The 18,119-nt window shown below is 40.2% G+C and overlaps 1 protein-coding gene across 1 annotated transcript in view; it reads left to right on the top strand.

Annotated features, from left to right (window-relative positions):
* The window catches only part of MGAT5 (alpha-1,6-mannosylglycoprotein 6-beta-N-acetylglucosaminyltransferase), a gene marked incomplete in the record, with an annotated part of 1,206,452 nt that overhangs the window by 552,913 nt on the left and 635,420 nt on the right, over positions 1 to 18,119 (top strand). The window contains 1 exon segment of the mRNA XM_044074935.1: positions 17,581 to 17,750. Coding sequence (XP_043930870.1) covers positions 17,581 to 17,750 — 170 coding nt within the window.

Raw genomic sequence — 18,119 nt, forward strand, 5'->3', positions numbered from 1 at the left:
GTAGGTAGGTTTCTAGCATGGCATGAAGGTTATGTATCTTATTGTTCAGACTTCTTATGTTTAGATGACAGATAAGTAGGAGTTGGTCGGTCTAAGGGTGAGTGGATGTTTGGTGGGCTCTATGGAGCTGGTAGGGCCAGGGTTGGGGTGGATGTGCCCGTCTTTGGTGATGTTTCTCCTCAGGTAAGCTATTAGTTTTAGGACTTTGATTAGTATCTTTAGACCTTGTTTTGTTTTCAGAGTTAATTGTTGTTGTTTAATAAGGTAAGGTTCTATGAGATTTTTGTATTGGGGATTGTTTTGTCGTAGTAGAGTTCACTATTGGTGGTTGGGAGTGGGCGTTTGTGTGACAATTTGGATAGTGGAGGCCTGCTAATGATAGGTGTTCATAACTTGTTAGGAGGTACAGTGTAGCAATGAATGGTAGGATGAATAGGATTATTATCCCTCTTGGCCTAGGCATGGTGATAGGGTGAGAGGGGGAGTGGTATGTGGGAGAGGAAGTATGATGGGTAGGACAGGAAGTGGGAGTGGTCAGGTGGCTATAAATCTAGAGGTAGTGGGGGCGGGTGGGATATGGGGGCAGGGTGGGGAGCGGAGCGAGCCCAGCCCACTTCACAGAGATTATAGAGCTTTAGGTGGCTTAACTTGATTGAGTTTCTTTATAAGCTTGTTTGTGTGTCTTTGTCACAGCTTTACAATTCTGCAATAATTTCAGACTTTCCTCACTCAAATTGGAGAGAAGTTACCAAAATTTGTAATATAATTGAGAGATTATTTTGGGTTGGCTGCTGTGTTAGAACCCACTAGACTAGTCAACAGATAAGCTGCTCAACAGTTAGGTTTTATTAACCTTTAGTCAGTAATTCTTGCTGGCGATGGGGTTGCGACTCTATCCAGCAGTCGCACTCTGTCAGGCCGGTTTGGCTTGGGCGGTTGGGTGCCTACCGTAATGTGGAGTTCTGGGAGGTACCTAGATAGATAATACAGTCACTACATTAGCAGCGGTTTAGTTACATTTCAATACATATTGGCTTTCAAGAGGGACTTCAGTGCAGTAAACCATAGGCAATTTAAGGGGTACAAGTTGCTTTTACTCTATCGACACTAGTAGCGTAATGGCGTTCTACAGGTACGCTACTTAATAGACCAGATAACAACTTAATCAAGCAGTTTTCTAGAGTTAGTAACATATATTTAACAAATTCATTTGCCCACCTTTTTCCCAAATCCCCAGAACAAAGGAGAAACACTCCTGCACTCTTTGGACATTCACAGGCAATTACATTACTACTTGGATAAAACTAAGGCTTTCAGAAAATCTGACCAGCTCTTTGTAGCCTATGCTGTAGGATCACAAGGAAAAGCCATCTCAAAATAGACCATTTTAAAATGGATAGGGCATTGTACACGTTTCTGCTACACGCATCATGGGAAACCGGTACCTGCTAACATTAGGTCCCACTCCACCAGGGCTACAGCTACATCAGCAGCCTTTCTCAGGGGGGTGCCAACCAAGGATATTCTGGAAGCTGCAACTTGGAGTTCAGTGCACACCTTCACCAAACACCATCACTTACCTCTATATTCTAAGACCAGAGCTGGTTTTGCCACTGCAGTTTTGCAGGGCCTACTAGCTTCTTCTAACCCTGTTTAACTCCACCACCCATCCTTAGCTTTGGGATTCAACCCAAGTGTGATGACTGCAGCAGGGTAACACGGTGAACATAGTACAGTTTTGAAACTACCATAAATGTAGATGTTAGTGTTCACCCTGCTGCAGTCCAGGTTACCCTCCCTCCATCCCCTCTGAAGTAGCTGAACTTAACTATACTACTCTATCCTATACAATGGTGTATTTGCTTGTGCCTGAAGGTATTGTTTTATTTTTATATAGCTATCTATATATATATATATATATATATATATATATATATATATATATATATATATATATATATATCTATATATATAGCCACCCTATTAGGGGCACCTGACATCTGGGGCAAGAAAAACTGAAGAAAATGGCGTCGGATGCCTCTTATATACCCCTGGCGCACTAACGTCAGGGAAGAAGCGTCCGCAACCGACGCCGGACCAAGACTTTGGAACTCGGGCCGACTGTGGGACTGCCTGACAGCAGGATAACCCAAGTGTGATGACTGCAGCAGGGTGAACACTCGAACATCTACATTTATGGTAGTTACAAAAATGTACTTTTTGCAGCTGTGGTATGCTGTGATCTGCTTTTCTAGCATTTTGCAGTTATGCTTAACTTCAGAAATTTTTGGGACTTTAGTTTCTAGCCTGACATTTTTTTCTTTGTTCCTCCCGTAGCTAAGTGTATGTACATGTGTTGATGACTATGCTGCCAGGCATAAAGCTAAAAGAGCCTTTTTATCCCTGTGTCACTTTTTCTTGTCCCTCTTGCAGTTCAGAAGTCAATCCTAGCACTGATCTTCATTAAGGTTCCATGTTTACCATGTAGCTACCAAATCATGAGCCCGGATGAACATCAGTATGGTTTGTGTTGCTTGGACTAGGAGCATCATGATAAACCTGGTGTGAAGTGTGGAACCCAACCACATAGAGATGGCAGCAGTTGAGGATGCCCAGCACAGGCACTGGTAGGAAGGTTCCCTTGTGTGATCCCAGGCACATAGTGTACTGATAGAAGGGGAAAGTGTTAGACATGGTATCCATCACACATGTACCCCTTTGTCTGGGTTTGAGGTGAGTCTGAGGTCTTTGTGTGGTGTCAGTTTCCCCTTAGCAATCTAAAGGGTCAGGCTCACATCCATCTGTGGATGATGAAAGGCTACCATTCACCACAATTGTAAGTGTATGCCCCAGTGTTCTCTTTATCGCTTTTCACAGTTAAGTGGCTTGGAACATAGTTTTGTCCATTGTCTGGTAATATCTTCCTGCCAATGGATTTCTTTGATCCGCATTTCTGACTGGAATAGTTGTGGGGTGTGGTGGTGGTATTGTGCTGTAAGCATTTTTATTCTTCTTTGAACACTTTGCACCCACTGCATGCCAGGCATCGGCCCCTCTCCTGACCAATTGTCCTATTGGTCCTCATCACTAGGATGAGGGTTAACTAGATTGGAGCCATCATTAAGATGGCCTTTTGGGGTGGCTCAGATTTTATCATTGTTCCCTATATTCTTTGTTTACCCAAAGACAGCTTTCATCATCATCATCATCACCATCAGCAGAGGTTTGCTCAGCTGTTCTCATTTCCCAAAAAGCTGAAATCAGCAGAGTGCCTCTCCTACCCAGTGGATGCACCATGTGGCAGTTTCCACCAGGGGAAACTGAGCTCAAAATGCATGTGCTCCAGGTATGCACACTCCCCTTTCCCACTGGGATGCTCATCCTCCCCTGCTTGCACCATTAAATGACCAGTCCACTAAATGAACTCTGGTTCCCTAGGCCATAGTCCAGGCCCTTTCTCTATGCTTTGGGCACAGATATTGTGCGGTAGTCATTTTGTTTTGTGTTATTTTAGTACAGTTGTGAAGGTAGCTTTAGTTGAGAAGGAATTTTTTTTTTTTTGCTTTTAGGGAAGGTGCAGTTAATTTCCTGTATAAAACATCACATCAAAAAGTTTGATGAACACTACATTGAAGCTTTTATATATATATATATATATATATATATATATATATATATATGTGTGTATATATATATGTATATAAATGTGTGTATATATATATATATATATATATATATATATATATATATGTGTGTGTGTATATATATATATATATATATATATATGTATATATGTATATGTATATATATATATATATGTGTATATATATATATATATATATATATATATATATATATATATATATGTATATATATATATATATATATATATATATATATATATATATATATACACATATAGTAACTTAGTAACTTACCATTGTTATGGTCTTGCAGTACACATTTTCGTTTTAATAATTTCCGTTTTACCCCAGCATGATAAAAATTGCTCAATTTCTGCTTTTCTTTAAAGATAATGTGCAACCATTTTTTGTACGTTATCTACAGTCTTTCTCTTTCTCTCTTCTGGGATGCTGAGATGACTTTCTGCTCTGCAAATCCAATTTACTGGATATTCTTGTCATTTTACTGTTATTTCCTACTTCCAAAGTTTGGCTGTCCAAGGAACAGACTTACGAGGCAGTACTTCTTGTCTTTGCATCATGACTGCTGTCACTTTTTACAATGTAATGTTGGATCTGTACTAGTAGGCTAGGTCTCCTTCCTCTGTTTTTTTTGTAAGTATCATGTTAATACTGCACATTGGCTGAGTACAGTATATCAGTTTATTAATGGAACAGATTTTGCGTAAGCATGCATTTTCCAGGCGAAATGAACAATGTTGCGTCTTTTGGCTTTTCCCGGTTAGGGGTCGTCACAGTGGAACTCCGGTCCGCTAATGCTTGGCAGTAGATTTTTGCATGCTGAGTTGCCAGCCCTGATGCACAACCTTCAACGAAGGTACGCCCATTCACGCATGTCTCCACACAGAAGATGCTTTAGCTGAGAATCGAACAGGACACCGTCTTACTGTGAGGCGACAATGCTACCACAGCACCACCACCGCAGTTGGCAAAATGAACAATAAACTCTGTAATTTTAATGTCTAAAATTACAGAGTTTATTGTTCATTTTGCCAACTGCAGTGGTGGTGCATTGTTCATTTCGCCTGGAAAATGCATGCTTACGCAAAATCTGTTCCATTAATAAACTGATATGCTGTACTCAGCAAAATGATCAATAAACTCTGTAATTTTAATGTCTAGCATTATAGTCTGACTTTAACAGCCAATGTAAATAACTACCAAGGAAATGCATTTTGTGACCAGATAGGCTACTTTAATTTTGTTTATTTGCACATGATTTTTAAACCTCAATCCCCCTCCCAAGCATTATCAAATTCACAAGCTCATTTCTATTTCACATGCATCTAATGTAGCTTTTTAATATAATTCAGTATGCTTTGCTTCTTGTCAGTAGCTACAGAGCCAGTTAGCTTATCAGAATGACTGTCTTATCAATTAAATTATTACTTTCACAATTTCTACATTACATTTTTTAACATATGTTTTCAACTTGTATACACACATGAAAATTTGGCAAGCTGATGTTGTACACAGTTGTGGCCTCTCATCTCTGTCTGAACCCATGTCACGCTTTCCCAGACTTCTCACTTTGGTAACAACACTCCAGAAACAAAAAGCTATGTACATTTTCATTTACTCTTCCCCCAACAAGCAGTAATCCATCCCATAACAGCTAAAGCAGCACTGATTTTGAAACTTTCTTTTTTCTGTTGTGTTCCCTGAGTGGTGGGGCACCCAACTTTATTTTTTTTTCTTATGGGGGTTTACATCGGGCACCTATTTGTCCTCTTTGGGGTTTCTCTTACTATATAAACAAAGGCAAATAAAGTAGTCGCAAGCGGTAATCCATTCTAAAAGTGCAAAAGTAACAGTGACTTTTTGAATTTCTTTGTTCTGGTATGTTCCAGAGCAGTGGGGCACCGGACTTCTGTTTTCTATGGCTGTGTGCGTGTGTGTGTGTGTGTGTGTGTGTGTGTGTGTGTGTGTGTGTGTGTGTGTGTGTGTGTGTGTGTCTCTGTTGCATCATACACCTGCTTAGTCCTCCTTTGGGCTTCTCTTCTGTATAAAGAAATTCTCTGAGCATTTGAGAGCATAGACCAGTTGGATGCAATGGGAGACACAGGAGTTATCCTAATCTATTAAATTAAAGGTATTTTCATTTTTTTTTTAACTTTTTGGCATTCTTAAAAACAGATTAGCACATGTGCGGCTGCAGTGTTTCACAGATGAAAAAAGCTGTCTACCACTGTGTGCACTGCAGTTAAGTAGAGTTTATCACACGATGACTTTGTAAATGAGTTATCTCTTGTAATAAGTGAAATTTGCTAGCAGATTTAGTATCTGAAAGAGACTGGTGCTGATAATGCCAGTTCAAATATAGATCAGGGGGACTTGGGGCTGAATTGTATTGTTCTTCAGGGAATTTCCCCTTCAAAATGTGTTATGTGCAAGGGGAAATTGGAGTATTACAGCAAGTGTGTACAGACTGAAAAAAGTCCAGTACTCCCCTTAGGATGCAGTGGCTCACTCTTCTTTAGAGAGCCTAAGGCAGGCCATCTTGGAGTTTCCCTTCCTTAGCCACTGGGGTCCTATTTGGGAAGGGCTGTGAAGATTTGATTGAGGATGCCCATAAAGGAAGCAGACTTTTACTATGATAGAAGGACCTTATGGCTCCCCACTTTAGCTGTTTATTTTCTTTTAGGCCAGACTCCAAAGATGACAGAACCTTACAGGCTGAGGATGGTTCCCAAGCATCTAGTAGTAGTAATTCTTCTAGCAGTGCTCTAGAAGTGCAGTCATACTGGCAAATTTACCCATGTCCATTATTACTGGACATTTGGAGGTGATTTTAGAGTTCATCCAAACTTGGACACCCAGATTGTGTACACAGAGATTTTGGGTCAGGTTCACATACCTTTTCCCCATATTGGATCTCATCAGTTTTAATTAAAAAATGAAAGCAAATTAAAACGGTGAAATAATTTTACCTGTCTCTGATTCTAAGGTAAAGTATGAATTACCCTTCTAAACCTTGGTCTTTTCCACCTAGACAAGACAAAGGAAGGTCGCCCCATGACAAAAGACCAAAGAAATCTGGGAGATGAAAACCAGAGCAGTCACACAGAACATGGGGCTCAAAGAAGGCCACCCAGCACAGAGAACTGTGACAATGTTCTACCCTACCCTGCCTTACCCTTTCCCACTCTCCTCTCAAACTGTCTGCCAAGAAGATTCTCTCTCTCTCTCTCTCTCTAAACCAATTGAAGTGCATCACCAGGGACCAGTGCAGCCTCAGCATCATAGAGAAAGGGTACTTTGTTCAGTTCAGAGTAATTCCTCCCTTCTTGGACGTACCAAAGCCACCAAAAGAGCAAGAATGCCTCCTACCATCTATCTTCAGGGAGCCACTTCACCAAGGATCCATTCAGCCTGTCCCTCCAGGACAAGAGGATAAAGGCTTGTATTCGAAGATATTTTAGTTCCAAGAAAATATGTAACTTGGAGGCCCATCTTGCACCTCTGTAAACTAAACAAGTTTGTCAACATCCCAAAATTCAAAATGCTTACATTGCAAAAAATTACTGCGTATGATCTTCTGATATGCCTCTACGGTCACTCTAGATCAAAAAGATGCTTACCTTCATGTCTCTGTAGCAGACAGTCAAAAAAAGTACCTATGATTTGTAACAACAGTTTCCCACTTCCATTTCTGTGCTTTACCATTTTGGTTATTTGCTGCTCCGTGTTTTCCTAAAATGTCTAGTTCCTCTGATAGCACATTGCAGAAGTCTGGTTCATATTTACCCCCTACTTGGACATCTGTCTTAAGTAAGAGCCACATCAGACACTCTAGGGATACCTTAGAGTTCACCAAAGAGTGCTTTCACAAGGTAGGTCTCACCTTAAATATTCAAAAATCCTTAACTCTTCCTCAAACAAGGATTTTTTTCTGGGAGCCCTAGTATATTTGGTTCAATCGAAAGCCTTCCTTCCCCAGGACAAGACTGCTTTTTTGACAGGTTATCTTAACAGTCTGCTTCCAAAGGAACTCATTACTGCAAGAGAATTCCTGAGGGTGTTGGGGTGCATAATATCCTGTTTTCTCATTATCCCATTTTTCAAAGTTACACATTTAGAAACTCCAGTGGTTCTAGAAAAAATGTTTGGGTAGTATTTCCAACCCTTGGAAACCCTTGTGCCTCTCCTTCCATGCCTGAAAAAGAAACTGCTATCGTGGAAGAGCACCATACAGAGGAACCCAGAGGCAAATTTCACTTTACATGTAGCAGATAAAACCATCACCACAGACTGGGGAGCCCACTTAGATTCCCTGAAAGTGTCACATGTTTGGCTCCCACAGCAGAGGAAGTTGCATATTAATCAGAAGGAGTTCCTACCAGTCTTATCTGGCCATAAAATCTTTTCAACAAAACTTCAGCCCAGGGACTCTGTAAATCTGGGCAGACAGTACAACAGTGATGTGGTACATAAACAAGGGGTGACATTATCACACATTCTGTGCAGCCTTTCCATAAAATTTGGATACTAGCTCAAGAAATAAGGCTGACCGTCATAGCAACTTATATTCTGGTTTAGAACAATAATCTGGCAGATTCTCTAAGCAGGACCTTCCAGATTCCAGTGAATGGATGCTGAAGAGAGAGGTCTTCTAGATCTAACCACACAGTGGGGGAGTCCCTCAGTAGAGCCATTTGCCTCTCACTATGACAAGCAACTACTGAAGTTCTGCTCCAGGTCAGACAAGAGCCTGGAAAATAGATGCATTCTATTTCACACAGACAAACTGCTTCCTGTTTGTGTTTCCGCCCTTACCCCAATCCCCAGGCTACTGACAAAAATTAGTGCACAGACTCAGCATGATCCTTGTAGCCCTCTTCTGGGCAAGACACCACCAGTTCTCCCTCCTCCTCCTGACACTCAATAGAGGGGAGATTCTGGATCTTACTGCAGAAGGTTTATCTCCTCAGCCAAGTCGAGGGCGCTGTTTTCCATCCCCTGGTTAACTTCTTGGAGAATTGGGGTTTGACTCTAAGGACTGCATCCTATCCCAAGGATGTGCTTTCCATTCTGAGGGAAGCAAGGAAGCCCAATATCAGGAAATCATTCCTGACAAAAATGGAAACGATTTTCCATCTAGTGTCACAGCAAAGACAATAACCCTTCTCAGGTAGACATCAACTCAGTCTTGCATTACCTGTCAGGCCTCTTTAGACAAGGACTTTCCTATTCCAGCATTAAGGTACATGCATCTGCAGTGTCAGGTTGTCACCATAGGGCTCACTTGTCCTCTCGCACCTGAAACATTTTCTAAAATGTACGATTCACTTGAGACTTCCCCAAAGGAACCCTATTCTGATGTAAGATCTAAGTTGTGTTAGAAAAACTAACCTTGTCCCCCTTTGAACCTGCTGCCGCTGTCTCTCTGAAGATGTTCATCTGGAAGACCACCTTACATCTAGCTGTTACATCGTTTAGGAGAGTTGCTCCGCTACAAGCCCTAATGTGTAAAGACCCCTCCATAGAAACCCATCCTTTATGTTTAAGGTGGTATCAGAATTTACTTTTAACCAAGCTATCCACCTACCATTCTTCTAGCCAAATCTACAGAACAGGGCAGAGCAATTCCTCCCCTCTCTTGATGTACACAGGCAGATCTCCGGTACTGTCTATACAGGGAAAAGCCCCCTAATAGAGCAGAGCAGTTGTAGTTGGCTTTTGCAGAGGGTAAAAAGGGCAAGCCTGTCTCTCCCAACAAACCATTTCAAAATGGATAGCTAACTGCATTATGTTCTGTTACTCACACCATGGAAAGTATTTACTTGGGCATATTGAAGGCCACACCACCAGACGTGGGGTGACTACAGTAGTTTTCCACAAAGGAGTCTCCACACAGCCCATCCTAGAGGTAACCACATGGAACTCTGTGAACACCTTTACAAAACATTATAAGCTAGGCAATGTCACCAGGGCTAGAGCAGGTTTTGCTACTGCCATGCTGTAAAATCTTATTTCCTAAGGCCATACTGATGACCCACCACCCAACTTTTAGGTTTGGGAGTCCTTCCAAGAGTCAGAACTGCAATGTTGACTGTGAAAAACATAGTTCAGTTATGTTCCTCTTACTGTAATTGCAGATTTTAAAGTAGATCAATTTTTAGTACATACTCCCACCCTCCGACCCCTCTGTCTGATGACCACTTGTCTCCCTCTTGCAGGGTGCAAGGGGGTAGAGAAGCTTTTTCTGCAGATAACCATCATATCTGTATCATCCCCTCTCTGACTCCTGTTTTTTCCTCTTCCTCACTTAAATTCAGACAGCTGGGGAGGTTGTGATTTCCTTGGGCATCAGACTGTTTCTTCACTGCCTAAAAAGGCCTCGGGATTGTGCAGGACACACTTATTATACCCTGACATCCAGACATTGTTTTTCAGACATCCATTGGCCAAGGATGATGTAAAGACTCTAGAAATCGAGCTGGTTGCAGGCTTCAGCATGGCAAGAAGTCCTACGAATCAGTACTGCAACACTGATCTACTTTGTATGCTCAACTATATCCTAGTTCAAATTACAACTCAAGAATCCTTTACTTTAATATTATCCTTGGCAAGAGATGCACAGCTACTGTTATCCCCCCCAAAAAAATAATCTTTATATATACCCCAGACTTGTACTCCCTTGAAGACATTTTTATTGTCTCCTTTATACAAAACCAAAATTGTAGTAGTTTCCCACAGAAAACTTTTACCATTTGTCATCCATCCTAAATCATCTTCTGAAAGTCAGGTAAAGCCACATAACTTAAAGATTCATTGCAGCCATATTATCCTGACTGTGATGACTGATCCAAGTTTGACCTCCAAATAAAATATGCCAGTCAAAAAAAATGTGTAAACTTGTGACTTGGTCTTCCATACTGAGCTAAATGCTTCCCAACTAACACTGGCCTTACTGTATCAGTTAATTTCTGCTTCCCAGCTGCCTTTATGCTTCCTTTATCCTAACAAACCTCTGTTATACTCGGCTACAAAATTAGGACAGTATTATAGTAAGGCTGCAAGATTTGCCTCAGGCACAGAGTACAAGACATATTACTGTAGCTCCTTAAACAAACTACAGTGGCTAAAATCTCTCAAACATATCTGCTCTATATGTAATTGCAAACAGCATGCAAGATAGTACATATCCTTCATAAATGTTCACCCTTAAAAAGCCTCTTCCAGTGGTATATGTGATGATCCACCACTGCCAACCAACATGACGTGAATATCCTATCTCTGGGACAGCAATCAAGGAGTCTCAATCCTCACCGTTGACACCTGTGGGAGGATGTTCACTGGGAAGATGACAGGTACACGCTCAGTATTTCCAGATGCAGCTGTCTGCATCAAGTGTAGTTTCCCTTAAGAGCACACAGAGACCACAGTCAGTCCAGGGCTGGTTCCTCTTTCTCCAGATCCGCCAGTATGACTCCCCACTGACACAGCTACAGAGTTGAGTCCTTAGCCAGGGTTCCAAGCCAAGTCCTCAACACTCTGTCCAACCATTGCTTTATGTCCCAGCCCAAGTAGGTGGCACACACTCTTTGAGATTTTGATTTACACACACACACACACACACACACACACACACACACACACACACACACACACACACACACACACACACACACACACAATCTGGGAAAGGCTGACACAGGTTTACAAGCTATGCCCCCTCTTGCACAGACTATAAGGTAGCTTCCACTGCCACCAGAACCCTTCTGCTAGCTACCTTAAGGCTCTTCCAAGGGTACCCAGTATACTGAGTAAAATTAATATTAATACAAATGGTAGTTTCACCAAGAGCACCTCTCTTTCTCCAGATCCACCAGTAAGTCTCCCCACTGACACAGCTACAGAGTTGAGTCCTTAGCCAGGGTTCCAAGCCAAGTCCTCCAACACTCTGTCCAACCATTACTTTATGTCCCAGCCTAAGTAGGTGGCACACACTCTTTGAGATTTTGATTTACACACACACACACACACACACACACACACACACACACACACACACACACACACACACACACACACACACACACACACACACACACACACACATCTGGGAAAGGCTGACACAGGTTTACAAGCTATGCCCCCTCTTGCACAGACTATAAGGTAGCTTCCACTGCCACCAGAACCCTTCTGCTAGCTACCTTAAGGCTCTTCCAAGGGTACCCAGTATACTGAGTGAAATTAATATTAATACAAATGGTAGTTTCACCAAGAGCAAGGCTATTAGGAGTGGCCGCAATGAAAGGTCTTCTTCTTCTTCTTCCACAGAAGGCACACACACACACACATAGGGCCAATTTAGAGTGTCCAATCCACCTGCAGCATGTCTTTGGGATGTGGGAGGGAGGACATGCAGACAGAAGGCACCCCAGCCGAGGATCGAACCGGAGAACCTCTTGCTGTGAGGCGGCAATGCTAACCACTGCACCACCGTGGCCGCCCGAATGAAAGGTCTAAATATGTTTAATAATAAAAGAACAAGAAAGCACTAAGTATATTTTCAGAGTGACATCAGAATTGAAAATGCAGAAAATATTTAAAATAACATTGTGATGCCCGTGCACTGGCTCAGTAATCAAAGAGCCTCAATTCTCACTACTAGCACCAGTAAGGGGCATGCACATTGTGAAGGATACCAAATACACACACTGTAAGACCACACAGAGATTAGTCTGTCTGGGGCTGGTTTCTCCCTTTCTCTTCAGGTCCCCAATAAGACTCCCCACTGGCACTGCTCTAGGGTACATGTCTCAGCCTAGTGGTCAAGCTAAACCCTCCAGCACCCTCTCTGTCCAACCAGTGCTTCGTGTCCCTGCCTAAGTATGTGACACACACACTTTGAGATACGAGTTATATACAAGCAGACAGACACTCCTGGGGAAGGGTGCCACAGATTCTGCAGCTATGCCCCCTTCTCTGCCCAGGCTATAATGTAGAAACCACTGCCACCAACCACTAATATTGGCTACTAATAAGGCACTTACCAAAGGGTGTCCAGTTTTACTGTGCAATATTATTATTATTATTATCCAATTAGTAAGTATGACTAACAGCAAGACTTAATGGAGTGGCTTGGACAGTATCAGTATGTACATGCAATATACTCTAGAACTTAAATTATCTCTACACAAAACAGCCACAGTTGAAAGGTTTAAAAATATTTAATAATAAGTAATAAAAACACAAGACAAATTTTCTCAGTTCAGCATGGTGCTAGTGAAGAGTTCAGAGACAGGAAAATGCTTAAAATAATACTGTAGAATAGTCTGACATAAATATAGAAAACAGCTAGTCTAATCTTACTATGTTCTATCTATTTCTAAGAGAAACAATGTTCTAAACAACTTACATACAGAGCAAAGGCACTTACATACAGAGCAAAGGCAAAGTACTGATGAGTAGATGTTCAGGTTCAGACAAAATCCAAAATGCTCTCATTCTCTCTCTCTCTGAGGAAGTCTTAAATTGATAATACATCACTGCTGACTCATTTTAGGTTGCATCATTCTTAACCGTTATAATTTAGCTTCCCAGTCTAACAGAAACTCAAAATTTACATTTCTTTTTGTAATGTGCAAAGTAAGACAGTTTATATGTAAAATCTAGCAATTAACTGTGGTCTCAAAGCAATAGAAAGAATTTCTTCATCCAGACATCCCACCTCTGAGCCTTGAGAATAAACAGTCATAAAATGATTTTTTTTATCAGCTTTCTTCCAGCAGGGTGAACTGTGGTTACATTTTTGAAGTTCAGAACATATAACACAGTTTTTCTTGCATTTAGTTTTCTTATATTTTTAAAGCAGCTTGTGAATTATATTAATATTTACAATGACAGAATTATCAACAAAATTCTATCTAGCTGGGCTTGGCAGCCTTTCAGTTTTTCACAAACATTGCAGGACAGGCTCAGATAAATAAAGAAAAATAATATCTAAACTAAGATTCATTATATTCCTGATTGTATCTAAAAGAATTACTATAGCCTAATAACTTACTAATAGAGAAAGGCAGATGATGTGGTGAATGGTTCTTGTTGTCATGTCCAAGACAGAATACAGAATGCTCTGTCTCACTAACACTTCACAAAATAATATCTGAAATATTACTGCTGGGATAGCTTGCAGAATAACATCACTTCTTGTCATCTGACTTCTAGTTCTCATGCAAAACCCCGATTGCTGGCAGTATTTAGCACCTACCTGTAAAAATAAATGCACAAGGGCTTTTGTTCAGATCTTTAGCAGGTGCTCAAAATCATAAATCAATTGCATTCTTCCATGCTTTGAGTAGTAATTGGTTCACGCCGAAGACAATACAGAAAACTTCCTAGTTACAGATGGTCTCTGGCTGCCTTGAAACCTGTGAGATAGTATCTTTATGCCTAGCCTTTAAAGTGATTTAATTTCAAATATTATTCTAAAGTTTTCTGGACTGAAGTTAATCCGCCAGTTTCCTCTGTTAAAACGTATATATTTAAACAGTTATAGTGCATGTACATTTCTATTCTCTGCAATAGGCACACTGTGGATAGAGTCCAAAGTCCAGCACTTCAGAAATTGACAACACACATACCTGTACAAATCAGTTTGATGTACACGTCATGCAGTTCTAATACATTTGTAACACAAGCATCTTATGAAAATCCTGTTGATATTCACAAATGACATATAATTATTTACAAAATTCCAGTTAGCTGTGCTTGGGAGTACCTCCTTTCGTCACAGTGTACACCACCTATACAACTAAAGTCTAAAGATCATATGCTAACTAAAACAGAAAGATGTAACAGATGTCATAGCGATTCCCTTTACTCTGTCTTCATCTCCTGTGAAATAACCTATCTTCTGTAATGAAACACCCACAAATGCTCCATAGCTTTTAAGCTATCACTCAAGCTCTATCTTCTTCATAACATTGTCTGCCATACTTGCCCCATAGGTAGAACTCAGTATGCCACCAACCAAATCTTCCCCTTAACCCACTGCTCACTGTCCAGCACATAGACTGCTAAAACCCTGTCCCCTTTCTTGTTTTCCACCCAGTAAATATAACCACTTCTAATTCTAAAGAGCTGTTGGCATGTACACTAGTGACAGACTGCTAAAAAAAGAGAACTCCTAAGTACTTGTATGTTTACTTGTCCTTTCAGAAATTAAAAGCTTGATCAGAAGGCAGTCAATTGTGTATAGTATCTGGCAGAAGTGAAAGTTGTATAGCATTTGACATGTACAAATTGTAACATGACTGGTGAATGTCATTTCAGAACTATGTGGAACATCTATTTTCATCAAGGTAATCAACTGTTATACTTATGAGATCCAGACACTTACAATAGTAGTATCTGTAATATGTTTGTTTTATTGTATTAACCTGTAAATATTTTTGATCTTGGAATTTATCTTAATCTGCTTGTAATTTGTGGAGCCGTACTCCCTGGGTCTCCGCTGAAAAGAAGTGAGTAAATAGTTGGACTTTCCCAGTAAATAATGCAGACAAATAAAAATATTTCCATTGCAGCCATTTGATTTGATCAGTTATTGCATGGACTGTGACTCCAGGAGTCGACATCTTTTGTGTGTTTGAAGACTTTGCCTTCTGATCCCTTAGCCGTGTGCAATATCCTACCCCCCAAATGGTTTAATGCTGCTTGGGATTCTTCCCATTGTTTACCTACTGAGGAGGATTATCAGCTATGTGCCAGTGTATAATTACTGTATCAGCTGCTTCATAAATAAGCCATGCTTGGTGGTTTGTGGTTGCACACCATCTTCTATTTCTGGAGACTCCTATTATCCATTGGCATTTCCTGTAAGTCAGGCAAGCACATAATCGATAATCCCCATAAGAAAATTATAGGAAAATAACAGACTGCCAAAGGATGGATTTTTTAAAATAATTCCTGTCTGTCTTTGTTTATAGCGGAATATTTCAGATAATAGTTATTTGATGTGTTTATCTGACTGGTTTGCACAAGTCTGTTCATGTATGTCTGCTACGTGTGTGTGTGTATACAGCACATGTTTTTCAAAACTAGATAGTCTAGTTTCCAGTTTCCAGTAAGCAACATTTGGTATAGTAGTAGAATTTACCTGCATTTACCTGAACAGAGCTGCAATATTTAGCTTGGATTGTATTTTTTTTGACTGGAGCTGTGACGTGACTTTTTGTATTGGAATACAGCTGTACTTTTCTTGAAGCTGTGACATGGGATGGGGTTTGCGTGAAGCTGTAACATTTTTTTTTTTTATTGTTCAACAGACAGATGGCATACAGTATTTAAAAAAAATGTAAGCAATGTTTAGCACTGCTGTCTGGTGTGGAGATGTGAGATATGACGTACTTCTTGATGGTCTATGGCACTGCTGTGTGCCAGCAAATGTTACTGTTACCCAAAGTATAGTACTTTGAGTGGAGCTATGACATAGGGGGTTGTGGTGTGGTTATTATATTTTGCATGCACTTTGTTGCAGCAGAGAAGATGCAGTGAAATTTTAAAAAGTTTTGAAAATTCTAGTGAATATTTTTGTTTACCTTTGTCATAATGTTGACAGCTGTCAAAGCTTGGCATTTGACAAATGTCAAAAAGCTGTCAGTGTGGCAGTTACATCTGTCAAAATGTGGCAATTAGGTACGGTAGTTTACTCATAGTATTATGGAGGTGGTAGGGAGTTTCACGCTTTTGTGATTTGACCCTTTATAGTCTGTATTTGTTCTTGCAGAGTCAGTGCTAGGTTGTCTGACACCTTGTGCAGTTCTCTTTGTCAACACCTTCAACTCCCAGTTGAGGAACAAAAAAGTCTGTTCAAAGTTGAAGACAAAAAAAAAGCTGTTCTAGTCTGGAGTCACCATAAACTCAACTCTTCAGGTATGATTGTGCGTGCAATATTAGTGTTCATTTATGAAGCTGCAGTGTTCTTGCTGGTCCATAAAGCAATACCAGCTGTACACTCCCACATTATTGACACCTGATGATCTCTCCCCCTAACAGCTTGTCCCAGCTACATCTTTTCCCCAGCATAGTTCTTAATCCTTTTTTTTTTTTTTAAGTGGGCTGTATCCAGAAAGATGTTTTTGTGGTTTGAACAGTCATTTTAAACAGCATTCTGAATAGCATTTTTCTAGGTCTTCTGTAAATACATATATGTATACATATATTTAGGTAGTTATAAAGCTGTATAGATGTATAAATACAGATGTATACATATGTGAGTGTATGTATATAAAATCCTTGTACAATGTTTGATGTCACTAAATGCATGTGCATCAGATGTACAAGTCCCTAAGACTTGCAACGAATAAATTTGGACGCTGAAGGGAAAACTAGCTAGACAGAAGGTGGGGGAATGATCCTGCAGCTCTGATATGTTGAATAGTTGTATGTTATGTACAAGTTTTTTGCTAGAGGACTTGTAGATGTTGAACAATGCTGCTTTTATCTAGGCACTCAGAAAATGATGGCTGCACTATAGCAACAGTATGAAGACTTGCTTTACCTTCACAGAAAGGTAACATTGACAGCTTCAGTATCAGGCAGAATGATGATTGGCACTGATGAGTAGAAAATTGTTACACATTGCAAAACAGCATTGAAGGCCTTCTTTTAAGTTAACCACTTCAAAGTGCAGTTTTCTGAGTGTGTCAGGTTTGCATACTGTAGCACAATGTATGAACTTTTTTCAACAGATACATCATGTACAACTGTTTATTTTCATAGGTAATTTTTTTCTTGCAGAATTTGTAGTTGTGTGTGTGTGTGTGTGTGTGTGTGTGTGTGTGTGTGTGTGTGTGTGTGTGTGTGTGTGTGTGTGTGTGTGTGTGTGTGTTGATGTTTAATGCATTTTATTTTTTCCTTCTAGATTTTAGTTCACTTAGGCCTGCTGACAAAGGAGTCTGGATTCAAGATTGCTGAAAATGCCTTTAGTGGTGGCCCGCTTGGTGAATTAGTGCAGTGGAGTGATTTAATTACAACTCTGTACTTACTGGGGCACGACATCAGGATTTCTGCTTCGCTTGTAGAGCTTAAAGAGTAAGATTACTTTCACTTAACTGACCAAAGTTCAAAGTTATCTGAAATGAAAGAAAATGCTGAAGATTAACTGAAATGCAGTTTAAAATAATGAAATGTTACATTGTCTGTAGCTCCTCAGGATTATTACAGATCAAAGATCCGTTTGCCATATTATCTTCTTATTTATTTTTTTACCTATTTTATGTTTGTTTCTTAATGATATAGATTTGTATGTGTACAGATAATGCACCCGTACTGTTCTGAGAAAAAGTAGCAAACCTTCAGGATTTATGCTTGAAGGGCCATTGATACTGTATTTATTTAAACCTTTTAACATTAGCAGCATTGCTCAAGTGCCTTTATTCATTACATTGTCAGTTGCTACAG

This window comes from Protopterus annectens, chromosome 6.part0 (genome assembly GCF_019279795.1).
Source record: "Protopterus annectens isolate FY-2018-M chromosome 6.part0, PAN1.0, whole genome shotgun sequence".
Classification (NCBI taxonomy): Eukaryota; Metazoa; Chordata; order Ceratodontiformes; family Protopteridae; genus Protopterus; species Protopterus annectens.